This window comes from Eublepharis macularius, chromosome 1 (assembly GCF_028583425.1).
Source record: "Eublepharis macularius isolate TG4126 chromosome 1, MPM_Emac_v1.0, whole genome shotgun sequence".
Taxonomy (NCBI): Eukaryota; Metazoa; Chordata; class Lepidosauria; order Squamata; family Eublepharidae; genus Eublepharis; species Eublepharis macularius.
This window is the reverse complement of record NC_072790.1, coordinates 26084718-26104684: the sequence shown is the minus strand read 5'-3', so window position 1 is coordinate 26104684 and position 19967 is coordinate 26084718. Positions and strand designations below refer to the sequence as shown.

The 19967-nt window shown below is 44.7% G+C and overlaps 1 protein-coding gene across 3 annotated transcripts in view; it reads right to left on the bottom strand.

The window, feature by feature from the left end:
* Nucleotides 1-6388: 6388 nt before the first annotated feature.
* The window catches only part of RUNX2 (RUNX family transcription factor 2), a 257963-nt gene continuing 244384 nt past the window's right edge, over nt 6389-19967 (bottom strand). For all 3 annotated transcript variants that reach the window (XM_054995562.1, XM_054995642.1, XM_054995701.1), the window contains one exon: nt 6389-6952. In XM_054995562.1, the coding sequence (XP_054851537.1) occupies nt 6474-6952 (479 nt within the window). In that variant the 3' untranslated portion in view covers nt 6389-6473. The remainder of the gene's footprint in view (nt 6953-19967) is intronic.

Genomic DNA, 19967 nt, shown 5'->3' with positions numbered 1-19967 from the left:
TGGAACTCTAACGCAGGTGTGTCTTGTGACAATTTTTTGTCAACATCCTGCTACCATGAGTGCTAGGACTGGATTGTTTTTCTTTTCCAAAAGAATACTTCGCCTTTCTCATTCTTTCACTTTATAGACATAGGTGCTTTATTTGTACAAGGTTTGGGACATTGGCTGGCTGCAGGTACTCCACTAAATCTGGTTAGTTAGGCACCATCAAACTAGGATCTGAAATAGGGCGGCCAGGCACAGCCTTGTGAACAGTTGGATACTGGGGCAGACCTCAGGGGCAGCCGGCAGCAAGACTTCACTTCTGGGGAAAATAAGTAACCTAAGAATCACCAAAAACGCTATAATAAAACCGTAGAGTTTTCAGCAACTCCTAGAGGGAACTGGCATCAATTCCAGGTTTTCCTCTGGAAGTGATGTCCACTGGTCATTTTTAAAATTATATTTCTCTCACCACCACCACTCTGAGCAGCAGCAAGAAACAGGCGCCAGGGATGCCACCCCCCAGCAGGGGCCTGGCAAACCTGATTTGAAACTATGAAGCTGGTTTAGTTTTAACTATAGTTTCACATGCTGCTTGAATACAGACCTCCTGGCTTGCTCTCAGGCACTACCATTGTGGCTGCAGAGCAAAGGCAATGAAGCCAACGTTTGTTGAGGCAAACTAGGATTTCAGTGACCATCTTCCAGCTGAATTCTGGTTCCATGAAGTAACTATGGTTAAAATAAATCATGATTTTGCATGATATATAAATTGAGCCACTGAGTGCACATAATGAATCAGGATGACTATGATTTTAATGTGTTTAGGTTATGTGAGTTCTCTTTTATGGTAAATAGTAGTTTTGATTCCACAAAGACCGAAAAAGCTCTAAGCCAAGGGGGTGGTTTGATATTTAAATGCGCGCTGGCTCCAGGCAGTTCTTGACTCTTTACAAATGTAAACTCGATAATTACGGAGATGTGGCAAAAGACAGACACGAGGAACAGCATTAACAAAAAAGCCATTTTTATTGAAAATGAGATTCAAACCTCAAAATTAATATTACAATCATGAGAGAATGCCAAACAAATTCAATTTACAGTTGCAACATACAATACAAATAGTCCCTTTGAAGATAAAGTAAACGGTCTGCGGCACAAAGAAGAATGTGTTTGTACAATATGTGCACGAAAAGCAAAACTTGGGCAACAGCAATTGGAAAAATATAAGAGAAATTAAAGCTCGTATTTACAGGAAATGCTACAAATATTTTGTTCCAGCAGAGATTCAAGACTGGTAAAGCATATTTAACAAAGCAAGAACAACCAGCAGAACACCCAAAATGGAATGTTGTTCACTGTACCTATGAAATAAAATTACTGTAAAAATATGATTTCTGGCTGATCTATTTAAAAGCATTGCAATAAAAATAAAGTAAGGAATTTATCTGTAAACAGCTAAAATGTCAGGTAGAACATGCTGAAATGAAATGTATCTCTGAGAATTTAAAAGGCTGGGTTCCCTTTGATCTTTACTCATGATTTATACTGGATTAAATTATTGCTTTTGTTCATGGCTTTTCTGTCTATGACCCCTGATGCATTACTTCATCAGGACTCAAATGGCAAGCTCCAGCAGGAAGACGGAGCGGTATTCCGGTAAACTTGACAGTGCAAAATATTCCCCTCCTGACAAAGCATCTGGGCCGGAGGAGAGGGGGACCAGTAAATCGATGCTGGGGGGGGGGGGTAAGTGCTAGCTGGGAGGTCACCACTCAACGGAGCATCCTCTCATATGGTCTGTTAAACCACATTCTCATGTTAACCATAAACCCAATCTAATGACTGGCCTCATCCAAGTAAGGATCAGTACTTTATCTAAGGAAATTAACTCTTGTTCCTCTGTAAATAAATCTTTGGTAAAATTTCTGAAAACAGATTTCCACATGTGATTTCTTATCACTGAATCGCACAAATGGGCGAGCATTTCCTCTTGGCAAAGAAGCTATCCTCATCCCGCAGATATTAATCAGAGCCCATAAGGCAATTCCATAACATTAACCTCTTCACACATTCCCTTCCTGAATCGAGATTAAACATACTATGAAGGAGGGGAAAGGTGGTAAAATGGGGGAAATAACACCAGTCATTTTATGACAATTTGCCAGTTCAAAACAAATGCAGAGTTGTATTGGACTAGACCAGTTACAAAGTGAGGAGCGAAAATCATTTTGGACATATTTATTTCTATCGTGCCACCAAGGAATTAAGAACTATCCAAGACTAAATAAAACAGTTCTCGGCTGAGACCTAGCATCTAAAGAAAAAGAAAGAAAAGCATCTACAGAGAAAACAATGAGAGGGCACACAAAGGGCCTCGTACTCCTCACGGATGTTTTTGAGTATTTTCTCCTGCCACCCCTTCATTTATTATTATGGGTTGTTGACTCGTAGTGCAATCCTAAAAAAAGTAATGCCCTTCTAAATCAAGGGGCTTAGAAGGGCATAACTTTGCTTAGGAGGGCAATGCAGAATGAACCATTTTATCTGTGCAGTCGTAACAACAGGGCACAAATTGGTCATGTTTTAGGGCACTCAAAACTGCACACCTGAGTGATTCAGAGTTTTAATCTCAAACAATCCAGTTCTAAAATGTGATAATACAGAAGGATTACATCATTTGATCCAGACAAAAACCGAAACATGATCCAAGAATAGAAAGCAGTGCTTGAATTTAACAAGAAAATCTTTCTAAAATGTGTTTGGGTTGCTGCCTGCAGCCACTGTAACAACACAAAAACATCCTTACAAAAATTACTTAATATGCACATAGTAAACCTTTTAAAAGCCCTTTTCAGCAATAAAAAATAATGTACAAATATAGTACCTTTTATTAAATACACAACAACTTTTGCACGGGCAGTTCGCTTTCTTCTTCTCTTGTTTAACAAGCATCATCATCATCCTCACACACACACCCCCTCACAAAACTTGAAATGTGTAACCAGACACTGGCTTTCTTAAGTGCTGCTGAAATGAACAAACCTATTTTACAGGTAACAAATAAAATGGCCCGTGGAACACTTCAAGCTCCCACAAACAATAAATAGAATCAATAACCGCTTCGATCTTTGAAGGAAAACTACTCATCAGGCAAGTGTCTCTTTACTTAACAAAAATCGCACTTGGTATATATATATATATATAACCTTTAGAAGGCAAAGACTTCTCCTATAAACAGCAAATTAATCACACCCAATTGTCAGAAAGGTTCTGTGGGAAAGTGGAGACTGTTCTGGGGAGATGAACACTATCCAACTGCAACCTCAAAATGCATTTATGCTGTCCCCGTTCCTTATCGTCAGGGTGGCCAAAATATTACCTACAGTTTCATTTGCATAAGTAACATTGCAGTCCTGTTTGCTGCAGGCAGTTCGGTCCCAAAGCAGTGCAAATAGGGGAGCAAAGAGGAGTCTAGGAGGGCTATGGACCTGGGAAAGCTGGGAGCTCTTTTTAAAGGCATTCAGCTACAGTCTGCTGTGCTTCCTCCTCAGCCCATGTCCCATTGAAACTAAACATGTGCATAACCAGAGGCAGGATGCTACATTCCAGCCGAGAGGTGCAATATGAGCTTATGAGTTTTCACTACTGAAAACACAGGAATTCTCAGTGACTTTAGAAAGCTTTGGATCTGAGAATCTCCCTACATGAGACATCTGACATGTGAAGAACACGTGTCGGGAGATGCAATGGTAGCCAGCAAGGGTAGTTTAAAATGACAGAGCTGGTGGCAGGGCAAAGGTTTGGCTATACGTTGGAGCTGTGTGAAAGGACTGTGAAAGGCCAGAAGGGAAACTTCAGCCCATTATAACCTCTCCAGGTCCAAGCTCGGCTCTGGAAGGCAGCTCCAGCCCATTTCCACTCCTCACTGCCTCTGTTTGCGATCCCACGCAGTTTGAGACTGGAGAGAGGAAACTGACAGAGCCTTTAGGGAGGCGAAGATGAAATTTACAAGCCCTCTGAGGAGCGATCGCTGCCGGCTGTTTTTTTTTAGCCTATGCTTCCCGGCTAACATTGACGAACACACTTGACGAACACACTTGACGAACACACACTGAGGTGTCTCGTGTAGAGAGACTCTTAGGCAGGGGACAGTCAACTAATCCGGCTTGTCCTCTGGGAAATAGTCTAGAGATGGTGAACAGATGGATTTACAGTGAAATTCTAAGCAGACTTACCCTAGTCTAAGCCCACTGATTTCAATGGGCTTAGACTGGAGTAATTCTACTTAGGATTTCACTGTTAAGAGTCCGAAAGGTGCTCACATATCACTAACTAGTGACTTGGTGGTCGGCCTTCAAGTGACTTTCTGTCTTCAGCGTTCCAGATTGAGCAGTTAAATGTTGCTGACCGCTGGGCCTGCAGATGCCCAGTGCAGTGGTCCGTGTGTGCTGATTCCTTCTTAATATGGTAACCGTTTTTCTTGAAAGAGTATACTTTAAAAAAAGAATTCAAAAATCAACATCACTCTGCATTCGATGCTAGCTAGGTAAGAGCGATACAATTAGGAAATGTAATTCTGTTTTCTGCAAGGAGTTTGTTGATACTTTATTTGGAAAATGCAACCTTTTGCAATACTATCCTTAACTGTCCCTTCCCCCTTTAACATGACACGAATGTTTCCTAGTTTTCCAAATGTTGATCAAAATTTGAGAAAATTTGAGAAAATTTGGAATTTGACCAAAATGCATTGGCGAGGATCCACGTGCTTTTATGAGTTCACAGAGGAGGGAGTAATACGGCCTCTTTCCCCTTAGGCAGCCCCTGCGTAGAACTCCTGACCTTGGGAGGGGATCTTGGGGAGGCAATGGCTGAAAGAGCTTAGCTCAAAAACTTGTACGAGGGAGTAAAACACTACCCATGGCGGTCTGAGGCAGTAAAATGAAGCGCCCCGTGGCGCAGAGTGGTAAGCTGCAGTACTGCAGCTGAAACTCTGCTCACGACCTGAGTTCAATCCTGGCAGAAGCCTGGTTCAGGTAGCCGGCTCAAGGTTGACTCAACCTTCCATCCTTCCGAGGTCGGTAAAATGAGTACCTAGTTTCCTGGGATAAAGTGTAGATGACAGGGGAAGGCAATGGCAAACCACCCTGTAACAAAAAGTCTGCCAAGAAAACGTCGTGAAGTGACGTCCCCCATGGGTCAGTAATGACTCGGTCCTTGCATCTTTACCTTTTAAAAATGAAGTTTATCTAGAATAATTTTCACTCATTCTGCTTTTGTTCCCAATGAATGTTTGATCGAAAAGGCAAGTCTGTGTTGAAGAAACCAAACATTCAATAACATTTTAAACAGGATCTCCTTCATAAATTAAAACAATGTGCTACATCCAAATTCCTTTAAACATTTTTTTTTAAAAAAAAAATCACATTGCAGCTGGTTCATACTGGAACTGCTTTTCAAAGTTCAGGTATGGGCTTGAAGTTTTGTGCCACTGAAGACTGTCACTATTTAAAAACAACAAACATTTTTAGAGACCGAAGTCAGCATTATCATTACATTAAGAAAACTTTAAAGGGACCAAATATCATTAAATAATTATAAATATTTCTTTAAAATTATATGACGACTCATTTTTTTTGCAAACAACCTCAAATTTTACACATTTATAACTTAATAAAATAAAACAAGATAGCCAAACACGCATATTATCTATACTGTTTTAGTGTGAGTAAGACATATTGCCGTTTTTTTTTCTTGCATAAGAAAAAAGGATTCCATTTTTAAGAGTTTTTTAATCCCCAAGATTTTTTTTTTGGTTGACTAAGGCAAAAGCAGTCACATAAATGCATAACAAATAACAGGCAAGGCTGTTTTGGTACCTTGGAGGATTCTCTTTTGAGACAGAATAATTAGTGCATCCTCGCGTTCATTTGGTGCAGCACTTTGATAAGATGAAATCATTATAATGTGAAGATATGGAAGCTGTGCTCCTATGTGCACAGACACAAGCAGTGAATTGCATTTTGCACGCACATGGCTCCTATACATGGTTAGAGCTGCAACCGTACCTGAAGTTCAAGGCATTTTTGTTTATTTTGAAAATCAAACAGAGCACAGGCTTTGCCTTAGTAATTGCAGGAGTCCGTTTCTCCTCGCTTGGCAAAAGAACTCGCTAATTTTTTTGAACAAGTCTGGACAAAATGGGCATCAATTTTTTTTTCTTTTTTGGTGTGGGAGTCATTACGTTTTAATATATAAAACCTGGGCAAATGTTCCCAAGAGGGAAAAAAAATGTGCTTTGATCCACATTGACTGGAACTATGACGCTGGAAGATCATTTTCATATTGTATGTATACAATGAGCTGTTAACATCCCCAGCTACACAGTCGCACATATCAACAGAATCGGCTAAAAAACAGGCACTTTATAAGTAGCTGATGCCCCCTCCCCTTTTTTTGGCTCACAGACTTTAGGCTGCATGGACAAAAATTCAGTACGGCCTCCAAACAGATTCATCCATTCGGCCGCTAGAATTCAAGACTGTTGGGGAGCTGCTGTGACTTCCGTCAGCCTCCACACCGTCATTCTGGTTAGGCAAGTTAGGATTTAATAGTGTGCTGCCGTTGGACGTGGTGGTACAGGGAGGAAGCATTCTGGAGGGAGAGCGGTCTCCCCCAGGCACCATGGGGAACTGGTATGATCCTGACGAAGTGCCATAGTAGAGATATGGAGTGCTGCTGGTCTGGAATGGTCCACTTTGGTTTTGGGACGAGCCTGGGTAAGGTGGCGGTAAGTAGGTATGGTAATGAGTGGTGGCCGACATACCCAATGACATGCCTGAGGTGACTGGCGGTGTATAAGTAAAGGTGGCCGGATAGTGCATTCGTGGATTGGAGAAGCGGCTCTCAGTGAGAGATGAAATGCTTGTAAACTGCCTGGGATCTGAAAATGGGCCCAGCTCGGAAGCACCTAAAAATTGTAACAAAAGATGGGGGAAAAATTCTGTAAATATCCATTTTTTGCTTAAAAGTGATGATATAACTTATTATCTTTAAAAAAAAAAAGAAAAAAGAAAATCCCACTTCTTTGGTTCCCCAAAAGAACAGCAAGTCATATAAACCATAAGGAATCACACCCGATACAAACAATGGCCGTATATAAACTCTGAGAGTCCACGACCACCAAATACAGGGGCTCTGCTAATAACAACTGGTGGTCATTCACGGCAAGACACTGCCCTCCTATTTATGGGTTCTAACCCACCCCAAACCTCAGTATCACTCAACAAAGAAAGCTTACAGGTTTTGAATTGATACTTACCAGAACAATACCAATGGAAGTCACCACCATTTTGGCACTCGGTTTTTTACTGGTACATGAAGCCAGCATTCTCCTGCTAGAAACCTAGACTATCCTACAGTACTTGTGCTTATTCTATAGGCAGTTCATGCATGTTTGTTTTAAATATGCATGCGTCCAACTGGACGCTGGAAACCTTATTTTGTATTCTAACATGATCTCATCATTCATTATGGGAAGGGGGGAAAAACACAATTTGAACTTTCAGAAGACACAAGTATGTCTAATCTTGTTTATGTGTTGGAAAAGGTACATGGATGTTCAAGTTATTTTGCTGGGATCCCATGGAAAATTTCTGCGAATGGAATGGGGGCGTGATTATTGCTGATCCCCTTCCCTGCTGCAGATCTCCAGCTCTCCTCTCATGCTGTTCCTTGGGGTTCCTTGTCCCCGAAGCACAATGTTTTGGGGATCCTTCCAGTCTGCAACAGGAGTGGGGAGACACAGAAGTCTTGTTTTCGCTGTTGAAATCTCTTCCATCGATGGAGATTTACCATGGGATCCAACTCACAGCTTGAGTGAAAAGTGAAGTGGATTTTTAGGAAACGTTTTAGTCATGACAAACAATAAAGTGTCACGAAAAATAGACATGAAGCGTGTAATGCAAGACAAGGAATTGAAACACTGTAAGTAAACGTTGATTGTGCTGCCCTATGAACTTATTCTACAACATCTCTTCTGTTCCGTCTGTATTATTTATGCCAATAAAGGTCGTTGCTGTGTGTGAAGTAAACGTAGTTTCACCACCATTCTCAAGCATATATTAGCCTGCCATTGTCTCCGCCTTGATCTATTATAGCTGCTCCAAGGTAATGGTGGTTAGTGCTAACTGGGGTTATAAATCTTGGATTAGAAACACACCCTGGTTTAATTCTGGTTAAAACGAAGGCATGGCTAAGGGTGGAGGAGAAGGGCTGGGGATGGTTCAGGCTGAAGGAGTCCCTGGTCACTGGCTCACTGTGGCTCTCTTAAGGATGGGAAGTGTTATTTTTATAGCAGCCCAATGCGAGGAAAAAACAAGGCAGAAGAAGAGGAGAAGAAATGCTTCACGATAAACTCAACATATGGCAGAATTCGGCAAAAAATACTGACTGATCCCAATCTATTTGTACTCTTTCCCCCACAAATACATAGCAAATATTTTCCTTTTCAGATTAAAAAATGGGGATGGACAGAATAATTAACTCAGTCAGGCTTTCTTTAAACTCCTAGCTGGGAACTTAACAGACTTTCCAGGAATAATGACCTTCATTCACCTATATTTTTTCCCATCACCACCATCAAATTTCCCATATCTGCATGGTTCAAACAAAGAAGTCTAGTTTTGTGGATAAACAGGGCCGAGCATTTAATTGGTCAAGAAGTATTTGTACATAGACCAGTAAAAGGCAGGTCCAATTATCGCTCCCGCTTTCACTAGCAGACGACACTAAAGGCCCGTCATCAGCTACCTTGGGCTTCATGGAGAATTTGAGTGTGGTCAGATAACAGCATTTATTTATTTTAGCTATTTATTGGCTGCTGCTACGAAACAAATGTCTGAAGCTATGTACATAACAAATGAAAATGCATTTAAAACCCAATAAAGCAACTACAATACCTCGGTACAATTAAAATAATAAGCATTCATTGAGTCAACTGACAGTTAATATTTAACCAGGCCTCCTACGCAGCAGGGAACTATTTTTCTCAGGGGAGTCCATCCGTGACGCCTCATATAGAGCACACACTGCGACACAATGTCCTCTTAGGGGAAATATTTCTCCCTAACTACCATCTTTTCTTTATGTATTTATGTGGCCCTTGCTGGCAGCTCTGGGTTTTTAAAGCTCTGACTGCCACGTGTTAGCACAAGATCTCAAAGAGGGGTGCTCAGCGTCTACTCCCTGCTTGCCCCGACGTTGGAAGCTGAGCAGATGAACAGCTATCGGCTGGAGGAACGTAAAGGAGTAGGTTGAGGACATCAAACTGAAAGAGCTGGCACACTGGGTAGCAACCAATTCAAGACCAACTGCTTATTTTACATTTCAATCCTACCTGTTTAAACTGGGGGCTGAAAATCAGAACACTGGGCTATTCCTGAACAGGGTTAGGCTTCACTGAAGAACACTCGACAGACACGAGGGAAGTGAGAGAAATATGAGGATTTGTACGGGGGGGGGGGAGAGCTCCGTGGCGCAGAGCGGTAGGCGGCAGTACTGCAGCCCAAGCTCTGCTCAGGACCTGAGCTCGATCCCGGTGGAAGCCGGATTCAGGTAGCCGGTGCAAGGTTGATTCAGCCTTCCATCTTTTCGAGGTCGGTAAAATGCGTACCCAGTTTCCTGGGGGTAAAATGTAGATGACTGGGGAAGGCAATGGCAAACCACCCCGTAAAAAGTTCGTGGTGCAACGTCCCCCATGAGTCAGTAATGACTCGGTGCTTGCACAGGGGACTACCTTTACCTTTACCTACGGGGGGCGGGGGGAGGAGTACTTTGGGTTAAATCAATTGAGGAGGAGTTGATTTCAAGGGATGGGCTCAAGTCTGCTTTGCATTCAGTTTGTGGCCTTAGACAAATTATTTTTGCCAACTTTGTTAGTTTTCCTTCTGAGAAATGGATATTGCTGCAGCCTATAGGGGGTTCAAGAACCATACGGCTCCATCCTCTGTCTTGCACTCACTTTGGGGATCTTGAGTAAGCAACTGGTTTCCATCCAGTTGGCAGCAATAGGCAGCAATACATAGACAAATGTGTGTGTGTGAGAGAGAGACTGTGTGTGCACGTGCCAGGGAGGGTTGTCAACTTCCAGGTGGAGTCTGGAGATCTTCCAGAATTACAACTGATCTCCAGATGACAGACAGTAATTCCCCTGTAGACAGTGGCAGCTTTGGAGGGTGGATTCTATGGCATTGTATCCTACTGAGGTCCCTCCTTTCTCCAAGCTCTGCCCTTCCCAGGCTCCTCCTCCCAAATCTCCAGGCATTTTCCAACCCAGAGTGGCCAACCCTAGCGGGAAGCGTATGTGCCGTGAACAAGGGTGCGAGCCTTTTAGCATGCGAGCACTTCCACCACTTTCAATAGGCATCGTGCGCACAGGCATCCTGCAAAAGGCCCACTTGAGAACCTTTTAGTGCTGCGGAAGGATTCCTTCCCCACGAGCAGAGTTGGAATGGAGGTTCCACCCAGCACTGCATTTCCCCTTGGGCACCTGGCCATGCCCTTCCCCAAAGGCAAGATTCTCTGACTCTGCGTCCTTGAAAGGCAGCCTGGTTCGGCAAATGGCTGCTCCGCCCCCAGCCGTCCCTTCACAGTCACTCCCGAGCTGCTCCTGTTGCTCCAAGGTAGCTAATTTGTTACTTCCCGTTCATTAAGGGTGCAGTGCCTCCTTTACTGTGGCGGAACGGCTGCAAGTGCCCCTTTCTTCTTTGCCACATATGTCAACTGTTCTTTAAAAAAAACACATGCTCCTCATTGCAATTACTAAAATGACAATTATGAAAAGTATTATTATATGAGCAAATGCTGAAGCCAGGAGAAATGTATTAACTGCAGCCACCTCCCTCTGGGAAGAGAACTGATTAAGAATGCGTTCAGGAAGTAATTAATGAAGGATCATGGAGAACAGGAGGCTGTTTTTGAAGTACCCAGGAGAAGAGCAAAGCCGCTCTACCCTACAACGCCTCCCCAACTCTGTTGGTTTAAAACAGCCTCCGATTTCTACAAAGTGTTCAAATAATGCCTTGGATCCCACAAGCATTTCCACAGACAGAGGGGTTTCCTTGCCTCTCCACCTGGCTGCAGCCCATAATAACCTTTGAAGTGCTGCTCTGGGGGCATTTGGGGCTGCAGCAGGAGCGAGGAGGAGCGAGTTGAGTTCTACAGCCAGAAATCCTCCACTCCATGGAAATGCTCTGTGGGATTCAAGCCAAGTACTTTCTCTTTGCTCCGGCAGCTCCAGTATAAGGGAACAGATCATGTTCCCATGGGGTGAAGAATAGTGTTGCCAGCCTCCAGGTGGGGGCTGGAGATTTCCTGGCATTACAACTAACCTCCAGGCTATGGAGATCAGTTCCCCTGGAGAAAATGGCTGCTTTGAAGGGCAGACTCTATGGTATTACACCCAATGCGGACCCTCACTTCCCCAAAACCCAAGCTCCACCCTGAAATCTCCAGGCATTTCCCAACTCAGAGTTGGCATCCCTAGTGAGGGGGAGGCTTCAGCGATTTGGCTGTGTGTGGTGGTACAGACTGCCCTCAAGTCATAGTTGACTTACGGTGACCCCGGCAGGGCTTTCATGGCCAGAGACTAACAGAGGTGGTTGGCCATTGCCTGCCTCTGCCACCCTGGTCTTCCTTGGAGGTCTCCCATCTAATTACTAACCAAGGCCGACCCTGCTTAGCTTCTGAGATCTGACGAGATGAGGCTCACCTGATGAGGCTCATAATCGTATGCGCAAGCTCCTAAACAGCTGAATCAAAGAATGGGCGTGCTGCAAACGAATAAGACAGTTTTAAAGCCTGCAGCTGCCCTTTGAGGTGGCTGTTTATACATAGAATCACACAAGATGCCTTGTCAAAAGAACATTCCTTGCCTCATGACCAATCATCACACTGGTATTTCATCAGATGCACTGGAAGGGCTTAACTGGAGATCTCTCTATCTTGACAGTGTGTCTCTAAGGAAGCACGTTTTTCTTAATCTCTGCTTCATGAGCAATCTTTCCTATGACTGCCCATCTGAAGAGGAAAGCACGCCTCTCTAACACTTTCCTTTTCTCCAACAGCCTGCTCTTTTCCCTTGCGCTGTCCCATTTGATGGGCTGGATAGCTGAAGAGCCTTCAGTGTGTTTTTCTTCCTTCCCAGTCCTTTACCCTCCCCGATCATCGTCAGAGACTGAACCTGGGACATCCTGCGTAGTTCATCTCAGCCTATCCAACAGGCTACAGCACACACATTCAGCACTCCTTTATGCCTGTTTTGTGTATCTGTGCTCTCTGGCTGCCTCCGGCAATTCTGGGGATGGAATGAGGAGCGAGCCCTTCACAAGCTACACTGATTCATGAGCCTCCTTTCTGTCCGATCCTGTGACTGTGTAATGGGACACCAGTCCTATGGAGTGGGAATTTTGACCATTATATCTCTTGCATCTAAAACCAACTAGGGCAGCTGGATGGGTGGTACAAAACCCCTAACGTCCTCCTGGATTCCAATATACATATGCTGTTCTGACTGATCCAGACAAGGAGTTGGATCCCACCCACTTTTCTACCGGTAAATAATGGAAAAGGAGTCCCCCCTTGATCAATCAAAAAGGCTATACTGAGGACAAGAGAACCAACATTGAATAAAAGCCATGCAGGACAGAGTCTCTCTACATGAGATGCCATGGTGTGTATTTGTTAAGTGTTCATCAAGAGATGCAATGTTAGCCGGGAAGCATAGTTTAAAAAGTCAGAGCCGGTGGAGACCGCTCCTCAGAAGGTTTGTTAATTTCATCTTTGCCTCCCCAAAGCCTTTCACCTCTCCACAGTCTCAAACTGTGTCGGATTACAAGCAGAGGGTAGCAAGGAATGGAAATGGGCTGGAGCTGCCTTCCAGAGCCAGGCTTGGACCTGGAGAGGTCATAATGGGCTGAAGTTTCCTTCTGGTTTTTCACAGCCCCTTCATACAGCTCCAGTGTATAGCAAAGCCTTTGCCCTGCCGCCAGCTCTGTCTTTTTAAACTACACTTCCCGGCTAACATTGCCTCTCCTGACACGTATTCTTCATATGTCAGATGTCTCGTGTAGAGAGACTCAGAGGCTTTTACTAACAGGGGGGGGGGATTATGCAAGACTGAGGGGGGGAAATTGGCTGAATCCAACCGCAGGTTTCAGTAATACGCATTAAGTTGGCTTGTTCCTCCACAGGCAAAGGCACACTAAGGACACGCCAAAAGACTGCTGCTGCAATCCAAAGCTTTATTCACAAATGCCGAGGGTCAAATCAAGAAGACAGGGGAGCGCACCACACTCTCCGGCTGCTCCCGGCGGGAGATTGGCAACGGGTTTGCCTGGCTAAATTGTCCAGTTTCGCAAGGCTCACAGCTTCATCAAAAGCCACAAATAAATTCTCCAATGAAATATACAATACATATGTTGGTTACATCACAAACAGAAACAAAACAACGTCCCCCTGTCCTTTTGCCTTGTTCCTCCACAGCCTAACCATGGAGGATTTTTTAAAAACTGTCCTGGCCTGTACCAGCAACGAGATCAAGACAGAGGAACTGGGAAAAGCAATTTCTGCATCACCCAAGATGGAAGTAACACGACTTTAACAGCCTCGTTGTTCTCCATCAGAGTTCCCCTGACCTACAAACACCTATACAGAGGCCCTATGGCTATGCCCTTCCCTAACTCAACACTACCTTGTGCTCTTCCTTGTGCATGAGGAGTCTTCCCTCTCCGGCAAAAAGCTGTTCCCCTCACTCAGAGAGCCAAGCTACGAGTGACGCCTGACACAGGTTGGACACTTGTCAGCTTCCCTCAAGTTTTGATGGGAAATGTAGGCGTCCTGGTTTTACAGCTTGGCTCTCCATTACAGCTGCAAGACCAGGATGCCTACATTTCCCATCAGAACCTGAGGGAAGCTGTGTCAGGCGTCACTTGTAGCTTGGCTCTCAGGCACCCACACAAAGGAGTCCCACGGAATGTCCTGATCTATTTATTTCACGTTCCGTAAACCCTGCTTTCTCCCCCAAGGGGACCCAAAGCGCCATACATCATTCTCCTCTCCTCCATATTCCCCTCAGATTCCCCTCCATATTCCCCTCACAACAACCCCATGAGGGAGCTTAGGCCGGGTGTGTGTGACAGGCCCAAGGTCACCCAGTGAGCTTCTACAGCAGAGTGCAGATTTGAACTGGGGTCTTCCAGCTCGTAGCCCAACACTCTAACCACTACACCACACACTGATGAGAATTTGAGATCCAATGTTCCCAAATCAAGGCTCGAACCTTTTTCCTGAGGAGGGCAAGTCTTCTATCCCCACTGTCAGACCTCCTGAGGACACCTGGTTTTTTGGCCACTGTGTGACACAGAGTGTTGGACTGGGTGGGCCATTGGCCTGATCCAACATGGCTTCTCTTATGTTCTTATCCCCTTGGCTGTAAAGCTCACTAGAAACTGTGTTTGGGATTCCTTCCTTCCCTAGCTCTAGCTTTTTCCCTGGCAAACTGGTACTTGATTTTTGGCTTTGTTATTTTATCAAGGCATTCGTGACCACAGACATTCGAGGCTACTGCTGTCCTCCCATATCAGGGATTTCTGCCCTGGGAAGGCCCCTGATTTCTTTCTGGCCAAGCACTGTATGCGAAGGATGCCTTTATATTGGACGCTGTCATCTCATGGTGTTGTTTAACCACCCCCATATGCCTTCCTGCATGCCTAAGTGTCTGCATGCCGGTCAGTGCTGCTATACTGGCTTGTCCATTAATCTTGTGATGGTTCTGCAGGTGCTTAAGCTGCAGAAACAACATCGAAATGGATTTATTTACTTCATTTATACCAACTTTTCTCCCCAATAGGAGCCCAAAGCAGCTTACATCTTCTCTTCTCCATTTTATCCTCACAACAACAACCCTTTCAGGTAGGCTGCGAGTGTGGGACTGGCCCAAGGTCACCCAGCGAGCTTCCGTGGGATTGGAACCTGGGTCTCCCAGATCCAGCAATTTAACCACCACACCATAACAGCTCTGCACTCAACAGGTGAGCTCCCATCAATATATTTCCTTCCTGCGCAGAATGTCAGATTTGTGCATTCTGTGTTTTTTTTAAAAAATTGAACAATTATAATTGCATTTGATTGCAACATCTTTTGATTTTGTAGTCTGCTTTTTATTATATATTTTAGTGTGCGCAATGGTAATTTCTGCACTGCTGTCTACAAATGCTATTTGATGCTGTTTTTTCACTTACTGAGCTCTGTCTGTGGTTTATCTAAAACAATGCAACAAAACGTCCCATGATTTATAGCACTTTGGACCACAATATTCAGCAGTGTTAGAACATAACGTACTCGGCATATACTAACTTCCGTGAATGGCACACTGATGAGAACTTCTAAGAAGACTACAGGATAATTTTATAACTTTCAGCCCCTGGAGCCAGGGTTTGTCTGTTAACAGAACTTATTCCTTACAGTATTACAAACATTCAGTCTGGAAGGATTTTTAAATAATCCTGTGGTTCATGTAACAACTATTAAAACAGTATTTGCATTTGTTCTGACATTCTGGAAATCAGTGTACACATGCACATTGTTAATAAGCTATGGAGCAAAGGGATGTACAATCCCCTTTCTCATGCTTCTGCTGCGAGTGCACACTACACGCCACTGTCTTGATATGCGTGACTGCCGCTTTGCATGAATTCAGTATGCGCAAATGCATACCCAGAAAATCTGGGCATATGACTGTGTAAACTGAAGCCAGAATATCCATGGGTTGCCCCATTCAGAGAAAGTGGCAACCACATGCCACACGTGGTAACTGTGCATAGTACTCCCTCCCCATATAAATGCAAGAAACGGAATGCCTGAAACAGAGTATAAGCCTTTAAAATGGATGGCCACATAAAAGAGTAAAAATGCAGGTCATGAGTTTGATGGCTTAAATAAATAAGTGAAGGCACTGGGCATCAAACATGATCTCCCAAGACTGCTACGGAATATGATGTCGACGGCCCTCTTCCAGTCTGACTACTTGGGCACGATGAAGATGCTGGTGGGATCTTGTGGGGAAGGCCCTTTGTCACGACCCAGCCGTGCTGATACATCAGCCAGGCCGGCCAAGCAGCCGTGAGGCTGACACCTCACAGGCATGCAGCTCCCTCTGAGAGTGCAAGAGACAACGGTCATCACCCCCTGGACCTGAGGCACTATCGGCCCAGTTCAAACTGAGCAGCTCGGTTTGGACCTGGCTGGCACAGGAGGCGGCAATGGGTTTGTCTTGCTGGAGTTGATTCAAATGGGCCCCATGTTGGGCTCCATAAACATTTGCAGCAAAATTCTACAGGAGGCTGCCATACATGTACCGTTGTAACAATCAGGATGTATTTACTCTGTATTCTTATACCTCTGCTGCAAATTTTCCTACTCTAAAACTTTCCCTAACATTTCACAGACCAAGATAGCCTGTCCCTTCTGCTGTTGCAATGCACACTTTGTATAGAGAAGCAAGGGAGAATGCACACAAACAGGACACAGCCCGTTCATGCTCTCAGTAGCCAGCACATGACAGGCCACCGTTATAGCCCTGAGGCCCCCACACAGCAGCTGGTCCTGTGGAAGGAGTCTGGTTTGAACTCGCCCTCATACGACCACAGCACACTGCACTGATGAGACAGACAGACAGACAAATTTATTTGAGTGTGAAGTATCTCTGTGGTTGTTACCCCAAATTAAAGGAATGGGGCCTGCGCTTTATGTGCAACCATCAATAGCAGTATGAACATAAACAAATCCATAGAACACCTTTCCTGCTTTAGGTATTTTGAGCAGGGTTACTTTCAGCCATCACAATCAATGGAGGGAGCTGTGATTCAGTGGAAGAGCATCTGCTCAGCATGCAGGAGGTTCACCCATCATCGCCGTAGATTAAAGGAACAAGTGGTAGGTGACTTGAAAGACCGGAGTCCCTGGAGAGTGTTGCCAGTCAGAACAGAGAAGACCAGGGCTTTTTTTCTGGGAAAAGAGGTGGCGGAACCCAGGACCGCACAATGACGTCACTTTGGGTCAGCTGGAACAAGGGGGGAGTTTTTTAAAGTTTAAATCACCCTCAGTGAAAATGGGTACATGGGTGGTGGCCCCGCCCCCTGATCTCCAGACAGAGGGGAGTTGAGATTGACCTCCGCGCCGCTGGCGCGGAGGACAATCTCAACTCCCCTCTGTCTGGAGATCAGGGGGCAGGGCCGCCACCCATGTGACCATTTTCAAGAGGTGCTGGAACTCCATTCCACCACATTCCTGCTGAAAAAAAGCCGTGGATAAGACTGACCTTGACTAACCAATGGTCTAACTCAGAATAAGGCAGATTCATGTGTTCGTGTGAGGCTTCCCCCCCCCCCAGTTCAAAACATCCACTGTTCCCCTGTGGGCTGCTCTGACGAATGACAAGCAAATAAAGGTTACAAATCCCACCTCTCTTCCCCATTTTGTGTCTGTAAGAAAAGCCTCTTTCATATTGCATGCCTATAAAGTGGCTGGCCATGTATATGATTTTTAGAAACACGCTTAGAATGATTTTCAACATTTTGATCAATAACTTGGATGAAGGGATGGAGAAAATCATTATCAGATTTGCATAACGGGAGGAATAGCTAATACCTTAGAGACAGAAACATAATTCAAAATCACCTTGGTTGGAAAGCTGAAACGAACAAACCGAAATATTCAGAGACGAATACAAAGCTCTGCATTTTGGCAAAACGAATCCAATATGTAGGAAGGGGGTAGGGGGCTTACCCTCATACAACCACAGTACACCGTCCTTGTTCGCAGAGCACCTCTGCGAAATGGACTATTAGTAGTTGAATATAAATTGGTGCGGCTGTGCAGCTACATTAACAAAGGCCCAAGATCACAAACCACAAGAAAAACAGGCAGGCTGAGGAGGGGGATCCCACCAGCTGCCTCCTCTGCTGCTTCTGGGGGTGCAAGCAGAGCCGTAACAGTACGTCAGGAGGACCCTCCTCGCTGTTTCACCCCAAGCAATTCTTTGAGTGGTTTTGCCAGAGCCCTGGCCCTGCGCCCAGATCGGTTCTCGCCGTCACCTTCTTCGCCTGCCTATACTGATTTATTTATGTAGAACACTTATTAGCTGCCTTTCCACCTTACTCAAGGCAACTTACAAGATTAAACAGAAACTAACATAAAAATACATTAAGAACACAGTTCAAAAAAGGACCCGTATGGTAAAAAGTGGCTAAACAAAAGCCATCCTACATTTTTAAAGTCTTCAGCTGCCTCCTTAAGCGAGGGGGGCAGGTGCACTTCCCCAGAAAGATTTTTCCATAATTGTGAGGCCGACACCAATTCGGGCCTCTCTCAGGTACCCGACAACCTGGCTTCTTTGTTTAAGAGGACAATCAGGAAGGCCTCTTCCTGTGACCTTAACTCCTGGACAGGAACGTATGGGAGAAGACCAGGGCTTTTTTCAGCTGGAACACGGGGGAACAGAGTTCAGGAACCTCTTGAAAATGGTCACAGGGCATGTGACCCTCTGCATCGCTGAGCAGTGCAGAGGGCCATCTCAACTCCTCTCTGTCTGGAGATCAGGGGGCGGGGCCACCAGCCATGTGACCATTTTCTCCACGGGCAACCCACTGAGTCCCACCACCTCTTTTCCCAGAAACAAAGCCCTGGAGAAGACAGTCCTTCAGATACCCTGGTCCCAAGCCATGTAGGGCTTTAAAGGATAGAACCAACACCTTGAACTGGGCTCGGGAGCAGATTGGCAGCCAGTCTAATGGCACAAATATTGGGGCCACATGTTCCTGGTAGCTGGCCCTGACCAGAAGCCTAACTGCAGCATTCTGCACTAGTTGCACCTTCTGAACACTCTTCAAGGGGAGCCCCAAGCAGAGCACATTGCAGTAGTCCACTGAGTCCGTAGCATTCAGTTCCAAAAAGAGAAGACCATCAATCACATGCATCAAAGTAGGTGCCTTTCCTCCCCAATCTCAGAAAAAATGGATGCTGCTTGTGGGTAAGGTGTGGAAAGGGTTAGAGCAGATGACCACATATGGCTGCCTTCTAGGTCTCGACTACTCTGACTGATAGCGGCCCTCTAGGGTCTCAGGATCAGAAAGAAGTCTTTTCACATCACCCACCGCAGAACACCAGTTTCCCTCTTCCAGCCTATCTTACCTTTTTTGTGCCTGTGCTCAATATGAAGAATCTTTGGGGATTTTTCCTTAAGAACAGGAGTTCTTAAGGATGTCCCCTCAAATAGCCACCTCAAGCTTTTACCTGCAGAGTGGATGCTGCTATTAGCATACAGATTACAAACCTCACTTCTCACTTAAAACATTGTGCTTGGAATGGTTTTGAAATGATCCTAAGGGGAGGGGGGGAGGTGTGCTGTCATTGATCTAAAAAAATGTTTATTTAGATTCATGTTTATTCCCCTTTAATTTTGAGGTGCATGGCAGTTTTTCAATGTGTGTAGGAGACAAGGATTAAAGAAATCGAATTTTACCAGAAACCGAGAACTTTTGTGCTGGTGTGTTCCGGTTAATGAATGCAGGGTATTGAAAGTTATATATATGTACTAAAAAATAAAATCGTAGCACATCTCATCTTTAGACGCAGGTGTAATTATTTGTAATGTTTTACACTGTAACCCTAAGCACTGTAATCCTAAGCACGTTTACTCAGGGGTAAGTCCTATTAAGCTCAAAGGGGCTTTCTCCCTACTAAATATGTTGAGGATTCCAAAGGGGCAGGTGTGCGAGGCTTCTAGCCTTAGCATAGTTTCTCCAGGGCTTACTGCGGCAAGCTCTAAGCATCTAAAGACTTCCTTGCACAGACGTCATCAAAATTACATTAGGATTTAAAAGACACAGGGATGAATAAAGTAAGCCTGCTGTTAACATCTAACACAA